At 32.3% G+C, this 14,496-nt stretch overlaps 2 protein-coding genes across 2 annotated transcripts; one reads left to right on the forward strand and one right to left on the reverse strand.

Annotated features, from left to right (window-relative positions):
• Window positions 1-3,204: 3,204 nt before the first annotated feature.
• Window positions 3,205-7,699, forward strand: LOC148176576 (cytochrome P450 4C1-like). The gene is made up of 9 exons (XM_088033960.1): window positions 3,205-3,402; window positions 3,445-3,639; window positions 3,685-3,867; window positions 3,916-3,985; window positions 5,990-6,116; window positions 6,687-6,881; window positions 6,930-7,089; window positions 7,141-7,320; window positions 7,366-7,699. Exons 1-9 carry the CDS (start codon window positions 3,240-3,242, stop codon window positions 7,527-7,529), a joined length of 1,437 nt encoding a protein of 478 aa, XP_087890086.1. The 5' UTR covers window positions 3,205-3,239; the 3' UTR covers window positions 7,530-7,699.
• Window positions 7,700-10,181: 2,482 nt separating this feature from the next.
• LOC148176577 (putative cytochrome P450 4p3) lies at window positions 10,182-11,302 on the reverse strand. Its single transcript, XM_088033978.1, is given in 5 exon segments — window positions 10,182-10,450; window positions 10,497-10,676; window positions 10,730-10,889; window positions 10,938-11,132; window positions 11,181-11,302. Coding segments are annotated over 4 exon segments (528 nt in total). The 5' UTR covers window positions 10,962-11,132; window positions 11,181-11,302; the 3' UTR covers window positions 10,182-10,286.
• Between the last annotated feature and the right edge of the window lie 3,194 nt (window positions 11,303-14,496).

Raw genomic sequence — 14,496 nt, forward strand, 5'->3', positions numbered from 1 at the left:
TTCTATTTTTATTTTGCTTAAAAACTTAAATCAGTCATCAAACTTTCTAAACAAGCTTTTTAAAGAACTATAGAAATCATTTTTTTTTACATAGAACTCATTAATTAATGTAACGAGTTTAAAAATACTTATATTTAGCACAAGTGTATGGTTTGTTCCACGCGTCCAGAATAGGCATTCCGAACGAGTTAGCAAACTATACTTTTTCTACAACCAGCGACAAAACTCCACAAATAAATCGAATGGTAGTAACTAAGCAAATTGATACTTTGCTTCGCTTGCCCTCCACGAGATGGTCCACTAGTGGCTATTGTGCAACAAGTGGTAAAATATATTCCATTAAAGTGTGGTAGAATGTTCTTATGGTTCCGTAACCCAAAACTGTGTCAAATTGTCGAAATTTTGAAATAGATTTGATTGAGGACCGATAAGATTATTCATGTTTTCCTCTTTATTTCGAGGTTAAAGAGAAATTACGTTTTATTTTTTGAATTTGAAACGAGTATATAAACCTAACCTGACCTCCAGACTACAGTCAGATTGTGAACGGTTTCAGGACAAGTAAGTTTACTAAAATAATTTTTTTGTTTTTTATAAATACTTATTTTAGAATGGCAAAAAGAATGATTAACCTCTTGCTGCTCATCATGGTCAGCGCAAGTTTGGTCAGTGAGGTTCTATCAATCAAGGCGTCGAACGAAACTCAAGAAGTTTATATTGTCATTATAAATATGTCAGGCCAAGACATTATAAATACTGCTGTAACTATTGACAACTCACATGATTGGCCAGACAGAATGGGACCAGCGGCAAATTTACATAACATCACAATACCCCCGCCTGTATTCCAAAAGGAAGTGTTATACAAATCTGCAGAGAAGGGCAGATTCTCAATGCGGATTACTTATGCAGATAACACCAGAGATTCTTTTAGTATGAATTTAAAATTTCTTTTTGGACTTGTTGGAGCTGAATTTGACATGTGGGAAGAATCTCCTTCTACGTACATTCAGTACCACACGACTGGCCCCAGATTGGAGCTGTCGATTTATGAAAAGCAAACATAGATTTCTCGATTGTATTAAATCTATGCACCTACAAATATATAAACAATTCAATAATAAAGCAAAATTGTCTAAAGTTAGTATATTTTTAAATCACCACAAATTTCCAAAAAGTTTTACCACTTTTTATCTAATTTCAAAATTTTAAGGCAAAAAAACAAATTTTTAGAAATTTTCATATTTAAGTCAAACTAAAAATGTTCAGCACTCTCTAATAAATACAGTCACTTTGACAGTTTTAATTCTAAAACTGTAAAATTTAGAAGTTTTATTAGTTTTGACTTGTTTAACAAATTAAATTTTTGGAAATTCTTATCTTAAGATGAAGCAAAAAGTTTCAATACTATCTATAAAATTCCACAACTTTGGGAGTTTTTATCCAAAAACAGTAAACTTTGGAGGTTTTAGTGTTTCAAATTTGTTTATCAAATGTGCTAATTTTCAAAATTTCGGACAAAAAACAGTTTTTTTTTAAATCGTTATTTTTAAGACAAACTAAAAATGATGGACATCTTCTAGCAAATATTTGAAAATTTTATTACTTTCAGTTTTTTTAACAACTATGCTAAATTCCAAAAATCTTAGCAAGAAACAAAATTTTTGGAAATTTGAAAGTTTTTTATTGAAAAACAGAAGAATTTGAGGGTTTTACTGTTTTGTATCGTTTTATTGATTGTGCTTAATTTCAAAAATATGAGACAAAAAACAAAAATCTCCTCCACTCTATTAAATGCCGTAACTTTGACAGTCTTATTCTAAAATCAGTAAAATGTTAAGATTTTTTTACTTGTTTAACAACTGTGTTACATTCAAAAATTTTCAACAGAAAAGATTTGAAGATGTACCAAAAAAACCTATTAAATTCCACAACTTTAGGAGTTTTGGTCTAAAAACAGTAAAATTTTCGAGTTTTGCTGTCAACGGTTCTGTGTAATGGTAAATTTCAAAATTTTTGGACAAAATTTTCAGAAATTTTTATTTTTAGACATGTTCTTTAGCAATTTTAAATCTACAACAGTAAAATTCAGAACTTTCAATACTTTTGATTTGTTTAGCAACCGTGCTAAATTTCAAAATTTTGGGCAAAAAAATTAGAGTTTTTAAAAATCTTTGTTTCCAAGACGAACCAAAAATGTCCACCACTTTACTGGGTCCGCCAACTCCCAAAATTGGGTAAAATTTTGAACATTTGCATACGCCTATAGTTGACAAACCTCTCGAAACTGACGCAAAAAATGATTTTATCACCTATAGTTTTGACGACGCGACGCTCTAAAAATATAATTTTTAGCTAATTGTAAAGGTTTGTAAAACCGCTAATTTATATTTTTATCAATATAAATGTGTTAAAATTGTATCAGTTAGCATTTTAGATTGAATGCAAATTGTATTCAAAATGTGCGGAAAAAATGCTGTCAAGTTAATTTCCAATACGTCAAAATTGGGAACTACGTTTACATCCAACTGTCAACATTTTATGTCACAAATGTCTTCTATTCTTTGGTACGCTTTAGATTTTAATAAAAGTCTTCTCTTGAAGAAAATTGCAAATGAATTTTCATAGATTTTGTTTCTTGTTGAAAAAAATTTTTTTTAAAGACGAATTAGAAAATTTCTCCTCTTTCATTTAATTTCCACAAGTTTGAGAATTTTTATCAAAATGCAGTAGAATTTGGAAGTTTTACTGTTTACGATATGTTTATTAAATGTGCTCAATTTCAAAATTTTGGGACAGAAAACAAAATGTCCACCATTCTCTAAATACCGTAACTTCGACAGTATTAATCCTAAAACAGTAGAATTTGGAAGTTTTATTACTTTTAACTTATTAAACAACTGTGCTAAATTCCAAAATTTTTATCATAAAAGAAAATTTTTGGAAACTTTTATTTTGAAAGTAAACCAAAGACTTCCACTTTATATAAAACTTCACAACTTTGGGAGTAATTTTAATTTTTTTCAGTTTACAGTTTAGTTTTATTGTTTTGATAAATCCGCGGAATAGTACATTATGTTTAATTATTAGTCTCATTAAAATTGATATAAACAAATTAAGTATATTTATTTACACTTACAAGTACAAAGTTATATAATTTTGTTTACCTTGGTATTCTTGTGTATAAATATCACCTCTTACCTCTTATTATTTAATTTCGTGTTTTGCAATAACTTGAAATGAAGTCTGATTTGTTATACGTCGTCATAATTTTATGTCTTCTCCTTTTCGCCAACGTTGTTTGGAAACGCCGATGGCTCTATTACTATTCATGGAAGTTACCAGGTCCCTTCTCATTGCCCTTGATTGGAAATCCTATTCTTCTATTGGCCGGACAAAAAGGTAATTTACTTTTACTATTACTTAAAACAATATCATTTCCAGAACTTGTAAAAACGGGGTTGAAACTGATCGAAAACTCACCTGCAATATTCAGAGTCTGGGCAGGACCCATGATGTTCATTGTCACTTCAAAAGCCAATCAAGTGGAATTTATCCTGAATCACTCTGTACATAAGGGCGGTGTTATAACCTATAGACTTTTCGATCAATGGTGTACTTCATTATTAACAACAAACTGTAATTATAAGCTTATTTCAGACAAATTCTAACGGTAATTTTTAGTCGATAAATGGCAACCACGTAGAAAAAGCTTGAATAAAAGTTTTAACAACAAAATATTAAATTCATTTCTTGATATTCAGGTAAAAATGGCAAATAGAATGACGAAAAACATGGAGCTTTACTGTGGTAAATCAACTGATTTAATACCCGCTCTTTGGAACAACACTCTGGATACAATTTTTGGTAATATTTTTTAATAGTGGATGCAGTTTAGTAACTTTTTCTCCTTAGAAACGGTCGGAGGTGTGGATGTGACTACAATGCCTGAAAAAAATTCAAAGTTTATTCCGATGTTTATCAGGTAATTTTTTTTAATATTATGAATTTCATTTCATTTTAATTATTATAATAAAAGGTAAAAGGGTAATGACTACTTATGTGGGGTATTGTTTTTTGGTTCATGGCAAAATAAGAATTTTTAAAAGTTTTGTTTCTTGCTAAAAAAATTTGGAATGTTAAACAAGATGTTAAACAAGTCAATAGTAATAAAACTTCAATTTTTTACTGTCTTAAGATTAAAACTGCCAAAGTTAAGGTATTTATTATAAAGCGGTGGACATTTTTGGTTTGTTTTGTAAATAAAAATTTCTAAAAATTTTGTTGTTGTTTTTAAATTTTGAAATTTGGCACGATTTCTAAACAGATTATAGACAGTAAACTCCCAAATTTTACTATTTTCGAATAAAAACTCCCAAAGTTGTGGGATTTGATAAAAAGTGGTGGAAATTTTTGGTGTATCTGCAAAATAAGAATTTTTAAAAATCATGTTTTTTGCTGAAAAGAATTGTAATTTAGTACAGTTTGTTAAACAGGTCAAAAGTAATCAAACCTTTAAATTTTACTGCTTTACGATTAAAACTGTTAAAGTTACGGAATTTATTAAAGTGGTTGACATTTTTGATTTGTCGTAAAAAGTTTTTTTAAATTTGTTGTTTTACATCCTAAAATTTTAAAGTTTAGCACATTTGATGAACAGATCGCAAACAGTACAGGGTCCTCCAACACTAGTGTCCCGGCGCAAAATCGCTATTAATTATGAAGCTATAAAAATATTTTTTTTGTACATGAAGAGGAAACGGAGCGCTACAAACTGATGTGATCAGTTTTAATTTTGTGTTAACCATATGTGAAATAAACGCAAAAAACTAGGTTTTTCAAAAATCAAAACGGAGAAAAAAGTGGAAAAGTCAACCTGTCTTGTCCTAGTTTTCGTCAAAAGGATGAAAATGATATTAAAATTTGAATTAAAATATCTGGTACCGAGATATTAAATAATTCTTAAAATTTAGACAGGTTTACGACAATTGATTCTTCACCGCAAACTAGTCCCTACTAAGCCATTTATAATGGGTAATATTTTTACCCACAATGGGCTGGATCTTCCATCGGACAGACCGACTGTTTGTTATCAGGTCCATGGTAGTAATCTCTTTTAGGTACTTAGGGGCCAGTTTGCGGCTTGGAAGCCAGATCATAAATCTTATAAGGGAGTTAAAACGATTTTTAGCATCATTTAATATCTCGGTACCAGATTTTTTTAATTCACATTTTAATACTATTTTCATCCTTTTGGTGAAAAATCGAACAAGACAGGTTGGGTGCCCCACCATTTTCTTCATTTTGATTTTTGAAAACCGTGGTTTTTGGCGTTTATTTCACATGTGATTAACACAAGAGTAAAACTGATCACATCAGTTTGTAGCGCTCCGTTTCCTCTTCATGTACAAAAAAAAAAAATATTTTTATAGCTTCATAATGAATAACGATTTTGGGCCGGGACACTAGTGTTGGCGGACCCTGTACAACTTCCAAATTTTACTGTGTTTAGATGAAAATTCCCAAAGTTGTGGAGCTGCCGTAAGTACAGTAATACTAAGCGAATTCTAGGCCGGAAGTCGCAATATCGACGGCTCGCCAGGCGATGCATGTATTATTGGTCATCCGCCAATCAGGCTGCGGAAATTTTGACAAATCTCGACAGGAATTTTGAATTTGACAGTTGTTAGTAACTTTTAACAGATCAAGATGGCGTTGGAAAGTTGGGAGCTGGTAGATAGCGGCAGAAATTTTGAAATTGACAGATGGCGCGAAATTTGAGTTGACAGATGGCTGTAAAATTGACGGTGACGTTTCGGAACGCGAAATTTGGCCAATATGTCAAACTGTGTTGTCTGGTATTGGGGTTAAAATCTGCTCTTTATTCGGGCTCACGCTGTATACAAAGTTTTTTCATTACGCAATAAGACGTTGAAGCCTCGAGAAACTTAAATTTGCATTAGTCGTTTGATTTTTCTTTTCGTTGCAGATTGGAAGAAGAAATGATCAATCGGACGTTGAATCCCTTGTACCATATAGAGTGGTTTTGGAAATTAACTCCTCAATACAAAAACCTGGCGGTTCTAAAAAAACCTTACATGCAGCAGATAAGAGAAGTATGTCACTTAAACGAAGAAAGTTACAGTCTATTTCACCAACTTATCCCGATCTCTCATAAAAATTTAAGAGTACGGTTCAAGTACCGACATCCCGCTCTGTCTGTATTTGACAGAATACGCTGTCAAATATTAGTTTATTTAAAAAAAATTAAATCCTCATTATTTTGTTACAAGTCAGGTTCAGTGAGTCACGGGTACTAATCCCTCAGGTACTCAAGTGAACTTACATGGAGGTAATTTTTTTTATGTTTTCTTAGAGTCAATTTTGTGCAATTCTTTAGTGATTTTTGTGTTCTATTGTTGTCGGTGTTCGCATTCCTAGTTGCACCCTGAAAGCTGATCTAACACTCGGCATATTTGGGAGCTTCTGTCTCTCTTTACTTCTTAAATTGGAAAAAAACAGAGAGAAACACAATCTTAATGCTATACGTTCTTAGTTTGCTTTAGCTTCAGTTATCCGATAGAAAGAGATAAAACCATAAACGTACTTCATTTCTTGCTCTGAACGCTTTGATGAGAGATCGGGATAAGTTCGTGAAACAGACTGTACTTATGATCAGTTTTCAGACAATTCTTCGTCACCAAAATTCTTCTTCTGAAGCCAAAGACGAGAACGACTTCATTAGCCGCATTGTTAAAGGAGATTACTCAACGAAAGAACTCGAAGAGGAACTTGCCTTTCTTTTTCTTGCAGGAAGTGAAACTGCAGCTGTTGTTGTAGGAAATGTTCTTTTAGCAATGAGCATTTATCCAGACGTTCAGGTGATATAGTTCATTTTGGCAGCAATTAGCTCTTCATTTTGACCATAGACAAAACTCTACAATGAACAAACAAGTCTTCTTAACAGAGAATTAACTCTCGAGGATCTCAACAATTTAGACTACTTAGAACGAGTGATTAAAGAAACCATGAGAATTCTTCCTGCAATTCCTCTTGTAGCACGCGATATCGACACAACTTTCGAAATTGGTTAACTTATTGGATTGATCTACAGACATGTTTATGCAAATGTTATTTCAGATGGTCAAGTTTTTCCAAAAGGATGTCATATTATCATTCCAATCCAACTTATTCACAGAAGTCCCGAGTACTGGGCTGAGCCTTTAAAATTTGATCCAAACAGATTTTTACCGGAAGAAGTTGAAAAGAGACCACGATGCTCATATCTGCCGTTTAGTTTCGGATCTAGAAACTGCATCGGTAATAACATTACATCTAAAAAAATCGCTGACTGTGTAGTTGCAGGTTTGAAATACGCCATGATGAATATGAAAATTCTATTATCTAAAATAATCCAGAGTTTTGAAGTTCTCTCTGGACCATACAAATCGTTTATCGAAATTGAAACGATTTATCATATTGTTCAAAAACCTGCAAATGGGGCTGACGTTTTATTAAGAAAAAGATGAAGTACCAAGAGTAGCAATAAAATCGGGATGAGGATGATGATCTTGTTTATTTCAACGCCCAGTACAGTCTCAAGCAAAACTTCAAATTAGTTTATTAAGAAAAATGATGGCACTGAAAGATTCCATTATGTTAAAATCGATGTCATTGCTTAAAAAATTTCTGAAAACTCGAGGTTTAAAATGACTTTAATGTTAACCCAGCGCAAAATAATACATTTTAAAAAATTTTTTGATATATAAAGAAAATCAATCACAATGCGCTTGCTGTTAAGTTTACTGGTACTAAAAAAAACAAGGTGTTAAGTACAAAATTTACTTACCGTTCTAGAAATAGTCATTTATAATAAAGGATTTATATACATTCTCATACCGAAATTTTAATTTTTCAGGAATTATTGAAAACCAATTATTGTCACATAATTTGTAACATTTTTAGTTTTATAAAAATAATCGAAATTTGTCTATCGTGCAAAAAATATTATAAGCATCACGAACGTTAAGGACTATACCGATGTAAAGTGTCCTTACCGTTCTTAATACTTAATATATTATTGTTTCCACTTTTTGTGTTTCGTGTTTGGTGCGCGCTCGTAGTTTTAATATTTTTAAACTAGAATTCTATTTAAGCTGAAACTAACTTGTCTGAGTATCTTCAATATGTCGAAGTATTTACTTTATCCCACGAAGAATGTGAATTAATTTACGGAGACAGAATTGCTGATTCTTTGTTTTGTGCAGAAGGAAATGTGAACGAAGGAACATGTTTGGTAAAAAAACAAATCTTCTTTAATTAAGATTTATTTGTGGCAAATAATTTCAGGGTGACGCTGGTGGTCCAATTTTTGATGAGAGTAATGGACATTGTGCTATCTGGGGAATTGCAAGTTTCGTTAGTTCAACTGGATGCGAAAATAGTCAACCCTCAGGATTTACAAAAGTCCCGACCTATACTGACTGGATAGACTATATCATTAGTTCAAACTAGATGCACAGATAAATGTAACAGTCTTATCACATATTAAGTGTCAAGTTATAAATAGACTAAGAATTATTATTTGTAAATACATTATAAATTTTCCTAATTTGATTGTTAAAAATTTCCATCTTCCTATGGGAAAGAAGCTTTTTTCTCCAAACGTCACAAAAAGTCACTATTTTTCAGTCCTTTTTGGACAGTAAAGTAGGCAATTTTGTTATAAGTAATGAAAAGCGCTCGTTGACATGGAAACACTTTTGCTGCCTAGACAGAAAAAGTACTTTTTTATTATATGTACTTGCATCATAATCATCATAACGCAAAAGCGTGCAAACAAGGGTCTTTAAAACACTAAAGCTTTAAAAATGTCTAGGTAACAAGAAATAGTGAAATGTCAGGACCAATTTTTAATTATAATATAAATAAACATGAAAATTACAATTACTATTAATTACAATTACTAAGCCCGCCGCTTTAAGCTGGTTATTGTTGTTTGTTGCTTCTAGTTCATAACTAGTAAAAGCTTTTTCATTTTCATTCTTCTGTTGGACGTCCATAGCTCTTGATGAAGTTGATTTAGCAACCGATGTGTTCAGAACATTAGCAATGCGTTTGGAAACAACTATTTTGTTTGAAGTGGATTCTTCAATATAGTCGCTAGCCACACTCGAAGATTTCCATCCCACCTGACGTTTCAACTCATCGATGCTCATACCACTGTTTAATTAATCGCAGTTCTGTATGTTCTGGTAGCCTTTTAATATCTTCACTAATTTTCTGAACGGATTTTACAAACGTGAAAAAATGTGCTTAACAGCGTAAACAAACAATTGCTAACCGTCGCTACGAAAACGATTCACAAACAACCTTTTCCGACGACCACTATAAAATATTCCACATTTCATACAGTTTTCTGGTAGTGAAAATTTAAAATTGCAAACAATTTCAGCGCGAAGACGAACGAAGCGCATTACCCGTGTGCAATGAAAAATTTGAGATCTCTGATTGGCCGACAACTGTGTGTTTTTATATTGCACACAGGTCGACGCAGATCGGGCATTATCGGTATCTAACTTTCGGCGCAACGGCATAATTATTTTGTCCGCGGCTAGGGGCTCTGCCCAATGACATTTTAAGTTATAACTTGACCAGAGATAACTTGACGTGTTTTTGCACCGTTTTTAGCAAATGGAAGAGCGTAAACCATAAACTTTAATTAAAAAAATAAATATTAACTCTGCGATTTTTGTGATCGTCGGAAAAACATCGTGTACAACACGTGTTGAAAATTCGATTTCACACTCATTTGCCTAAGCCACTCGCCTACGGCTCGTGGCTCAATTCTACAGAACTCGTGTGAAATCTTACATTTTCAACACTTGTTATACAATATGCTATTTCACATTTTTTCAATGCTCCAAAAGGATTGTAAATGGATAGGTATAATAAAAAATAGCGTATAACACTCGCTTATAAGCGCCTTTAAAACACTTACGACCTTAAACCCGCTTCCTTATTAACTTGTATTATAATATACTATTTTACGGTTCAAAACATGATCTTTAATAATTTTCCAACAGTTTTTATAGTTTCATTTATAAGATTGGAGGAAAGGCCGCATATTCGATTCTCCGTGTACAGAAACAAATATAAATAAAAGAAAATTAAGAGAAAACTGAGAGGAAATGGTTTATTAAAATACAAGTTCTATAAGACATCATCTATTTTTCTTTTGGCAAGAAAGTGCAAAACTTTTGAACATCTTTTTCTATAGAATTAGATCATCTTTTGCGTAAAAACACTGGCAAACCATCCTTCGGTTTCTGAACAAGATAAAACGCCGTCTTTACTTCGTCTAGCGACTTGTATTGTCCCGGAAGAACTTCAAAATTCCGTATTAACGAAGATAATAGAATTTTGTCGGTCATCATTCCATATTTAAAACCTGAAATGAAATCTTCAACACAAATATCAAACCATCTTAATTTTACCTATGCAGCCTCTAGGTCCGAAATTAAACGGTATATATGAACAACGAGGTCTCTTTTAAACGTCTTCGGGTAAAAACTTGTCTGGATCAAATTTTAAAGGATCGAACCAGTACTCAGGATTTCTGTGAAGAAATTGGATTAAGATCAAAACGTTACATCCTTCGGGATAAACTTGGCCATCTAAAATAATAGTTCTAATTACGTCTCTGTTGATCAATCCAAAGAGTTTAAACCTTTTTCCACGGTTTTATCCACGTGACGTCCTACAATCGGACGTGGAGGAAGAAGTCTCATTGTTTCTTTAAACACTCGTTTCAAGTAGTCTAACTTGTTGAGGTCCTCGAGATTTAATTCTTCATTGAGAAGACCAATCTGCTCTTCGTAGAGTCTCGTCTATGGTCAAAATCAAAAACTGTTTGGTGCAGAAATAAACCATACAACCTGAACTTCCGGATAAATGCTCATTGCCAAAAGAAAACTTCCCTCAACAATAGATGAAGTTTCACTTACTGCAATAAAAAGAGCTGCAATTTCTTCTACCAGCTCTTTTGTTGAATAATCTCCTGCAAAAACCCGACTAATAAAATTATTTTCATCTCGCGCTTCAAAGGAAGAATTTTGATAACGACGAATTGTCTAAAAAAGAGAATATAATTGATTAAGTCTCAGATTCTAGAGATATACTTCTCTTATCTGGCGCAAAAAAGTTCTTTTAAGACTGTCAGGTCTTTGTACTTCGAGCTTAATTTCCAAATCCAGTCGACATGGTGAAGAGGATTGAGTGTCCGCTCCACAACTAACTTCTCATATCTACGACAAACAAGTAAATTGAGATAAAAAAGCTATTAACGCACAAGTTAGTTAATGGAGATGATTTAACTTACTAATGTTGAATTATGTGACCGTTTGTATTACATGAAAAATTGTTTATTGGTAGATATTACCATGTTATTAATGAACGATATTTTAGACCATTAGTGATTCTTATTAATGAATGATCGATGGAGATTATGACCTTTATTAGAAATTTAATGACTAGTGGGCCAACGCTCTCATGATTCTAAATAATTCTCATTCGCTAGTATTAGTTTCTCTCACAATAATAAATATTTATCGATATGTTGAATGTCAGCTAGACGAGATAAATGTAACTCTATTACAGCACTAGGTGAGTAATGAAAACATTACACAAGGCATTTTTTTTATTACAGAAGCTATGATTCAATAGAGTTCGTTATATGTATGTATAACAAAAACTCACACGACCCCACTTAAACGGGCGTGCGCGGAAACAGTTTTACAATTGCGACATTTTAAAAAAAAATTCTCATTGTCCAATTAAAAAACATTTATTTTGCTAACCGAGTTAAAGTTTAAAGAAAATTTAAAAAGAAACGTGAGTTTTCCGTGAAATCGTGTAATTTTTTGGTACATCTGAAGTTGAAAACTTGACTAAAAAATGGCGCCACATTTAAAAATTAAAATTATCGTTGATTTTTCTTTAAAAGCCAGTAATTTTGAACATTTGAAGTTGCAAATTCGACACTCAGAAGACGCTTCATAAGAAAATGAAAATTTTATTTATTTATAATATAAAATCGTGTAATTCTTGACGTTTCAGCTTTCAAATGCACATAGAAATGGCGACACTTTTAAAAGCGCAATTTTCTAAAAATTAAAAAAAATGTTAATTTTTAATTAAAAACAGTTAATTTTGCCATTTGCAGTTTAAAATTGGGCCCAGAGATGACGCTTCTTTAAAAAATAAAAAAAAAAACTTTTATTTTTCTTTATAATCCTGTAATTTTTGACGCTTGGGATTCTAAATTTACACAAAGATGGCGCCACTTTTAAGTCAAAACTTAAAAACAAAAATTAAGAAATTTCGTATTTAACTAAATTCCAGTCAATATTAAGATATTTGAAGTTCAAGATTGAACCTAAAGATGCCATGACGTTTGAAAATTTGCGAAAAATTTAAAAACTTAAATACAGTAACCTTTGACCATGGCTGACTAAAATCTTTATATATGGCTCTCCCAACGCGTGCGGAAATGCGGTTTTATAAAGCATGCCTTGGAATACGGTTAGTGGAGTCATCTGTGAAATTTTTCGGTAACTGAACAATAATGGGCCCGGATTGCTGCGGGAATTTCAAATTTTGTAATAATGATGAATAAAAATTGCTGCTATAGTTAATTCATAAATAAGAATTTATGTGCCAGCATTTCTGTCAAAAATGGGTCGAAAATGTGTAGTTTGTGCTAATACAAATAAACCCCTCTTTGAATTTCCAACATTAGTTCCCTTACGAACACAATGGTTTGAAGCTCTTATTAAAGGTTTATGTGGTAACCAATTCCCAAAAATGAATGCAACATTATTAATTCACAAATTATTTTATCCACTACAGATACTTCCAAAATAGGAGACTATTCCGTAATTTGTAAAAACCACTTCAGTGATTCCGATTTAATAGATTATAAAAATAAGATTGGTCTCAGTAAGAGAGCAGTTCCTTCTCTATTTGTAGACACGAATGTAAGTTCATACTTCATTTTTGATTTTTCCAGCTATTGTACCGCATTGCTTTTAGAGTTTTGGTATCAATTTTATAGAACAGCAATTCGAGCAAAATTCAAAAGCCACTCAAGTCGAGTTTATTTCAAAAAATCAAGTAAAGGATCTACAATATCACAACAAAATTTTATTATTAAAATGAAAAAAAACTGAATGAGCAATATTCTAAGAGTTTGGAGAAAATTAAAAAGTTAGAAGATGTAAAACATGAAAGCAAGAAACTAAATCTGGTCAATCAAATATTTGAAGATGCTGAAGAGGCGGATCCAGCGGCAGTATTTCTCTTGGACTTGATTAAAAATTATAAAAAAAAGAGTCTACGTTGGTGTGAGATATCAGTCCGAATGTGTACGGTTTGGAGATTTTCATCCCCAAAGGGCTATGAACATTGTCGAAGAAATATAATTAAATTGCCATCTAAATCCACATTATCGCGATATCTAGGCCACTCTAAAGGAAGCAATGATTTATGTAGACAACGTTTGATTGCTGAAATTTCAAATTTAGAAAAACCAGTAGAAAGAGTGTGCTCACTAATCATTGATGACATGTCTATTAAAGAAAAACTACATTATAATAGAGCGGAAGATCAAATATATGGGCTAGATACTACGAAAAATGGACCGATCGGTAAGAAACCTCAAATAGCCAATCAAATGCTCTGTTTTGTGGTTCTTGGGTTATCCACGAAGTATACTATTCCAGCAGGGTACTTCTTTCACGCAAAATTAACCACAGCACAGTTTACTGCTTTAACTTTAAGCATTTTGAAACTTTTAAGTGATTGTGGTTTTATCGTTTTGCGACTCGTTACTGACAATCACGCTTCGAATATTGCCTTGTTCAAAAATCTCTCTGGTGGTGAACTGAAAAATTATATTGATCATCCAATTTTGACACACATTCCGCTCTTTCTAAATTTTGATTATTGTCATATTATCAAAAATGCTCGATCCTTATTTCTCGACCACGATATGTATTCTACCGACGGCGTTATTTCTTCAAATTTCTTGAAAAAATTGCATCAACTTCAACAAGGATTGCCGATAAAACCAGTCAGATATTTGACCAAAAAACATTTGTTCCCTACAAATTTCGATAAAATGAATGTTCTACGAGCAGTACAAGTCTTTTCACCACCTGTAACGGCATCAATAAAATTTTTGATGGAGGAAGAACACCAAGAATTTCAAGATTCGGGTGGTACCATTTGCTACATGGAAAATATGTATCGATTCTTCTAAGTACACAATGTGACAAATCGAACACATTACATTCGTTCTTTAAACAGCGACGTTGCACCCTATGTCGATGTAACGGATGAAAGACTCCAGTGGTTGGATGAAACATTTCCAAATTATATTGATGAAATTCAGCAGACTTCAGAGAGTGCGGGAGTTCGTGGCCTTTCAAAAGAAAC

The sequence above is a fragment of the Gnatocerus cornutus genome, chromosome 4, assembly GCF_029298725.1.
Source record: "Gnatocerus cornutus isolate USDA-ARS CGAHR chromosome 4, icGnaCorn1.1, whole genome shotgun sequence".
Taxonomy (NCBI): Eukaryota; Metazoa; Arthropoda; class Insecta; order Coleoptera; family Tenebrionidae; genus Gnatocerus; species Gnatocerus cornutus.

What these genes read in the sequence shown, in the direction of transcription:
- LOC148176576 (XM_088033960.1), top strand. Translation starts at nt 3,240, where the DNA reads ATGAAGTCTGATTTGTTATACGTCGTCATAATTTTATGTCTTCTCCTT. An exon ending in CACTCTGGATACAATTTTTG is followed by an intron (nt 3,868 to 3,915) that starts GTAATATTTTTT and finishes TTTTCTCCTTAG; the next exon opens with AAACGGTCGGAGGTGTGGAT. An exon ending in TTTATTCCGATGTTTATCAG is followed by an intron (nt 3,986 to 5,989) that starts GTAATTTTTTTT and finishes TTTTCGTTGCAG; the next exon opens with ATTGGAAGAAGAAATGATCA.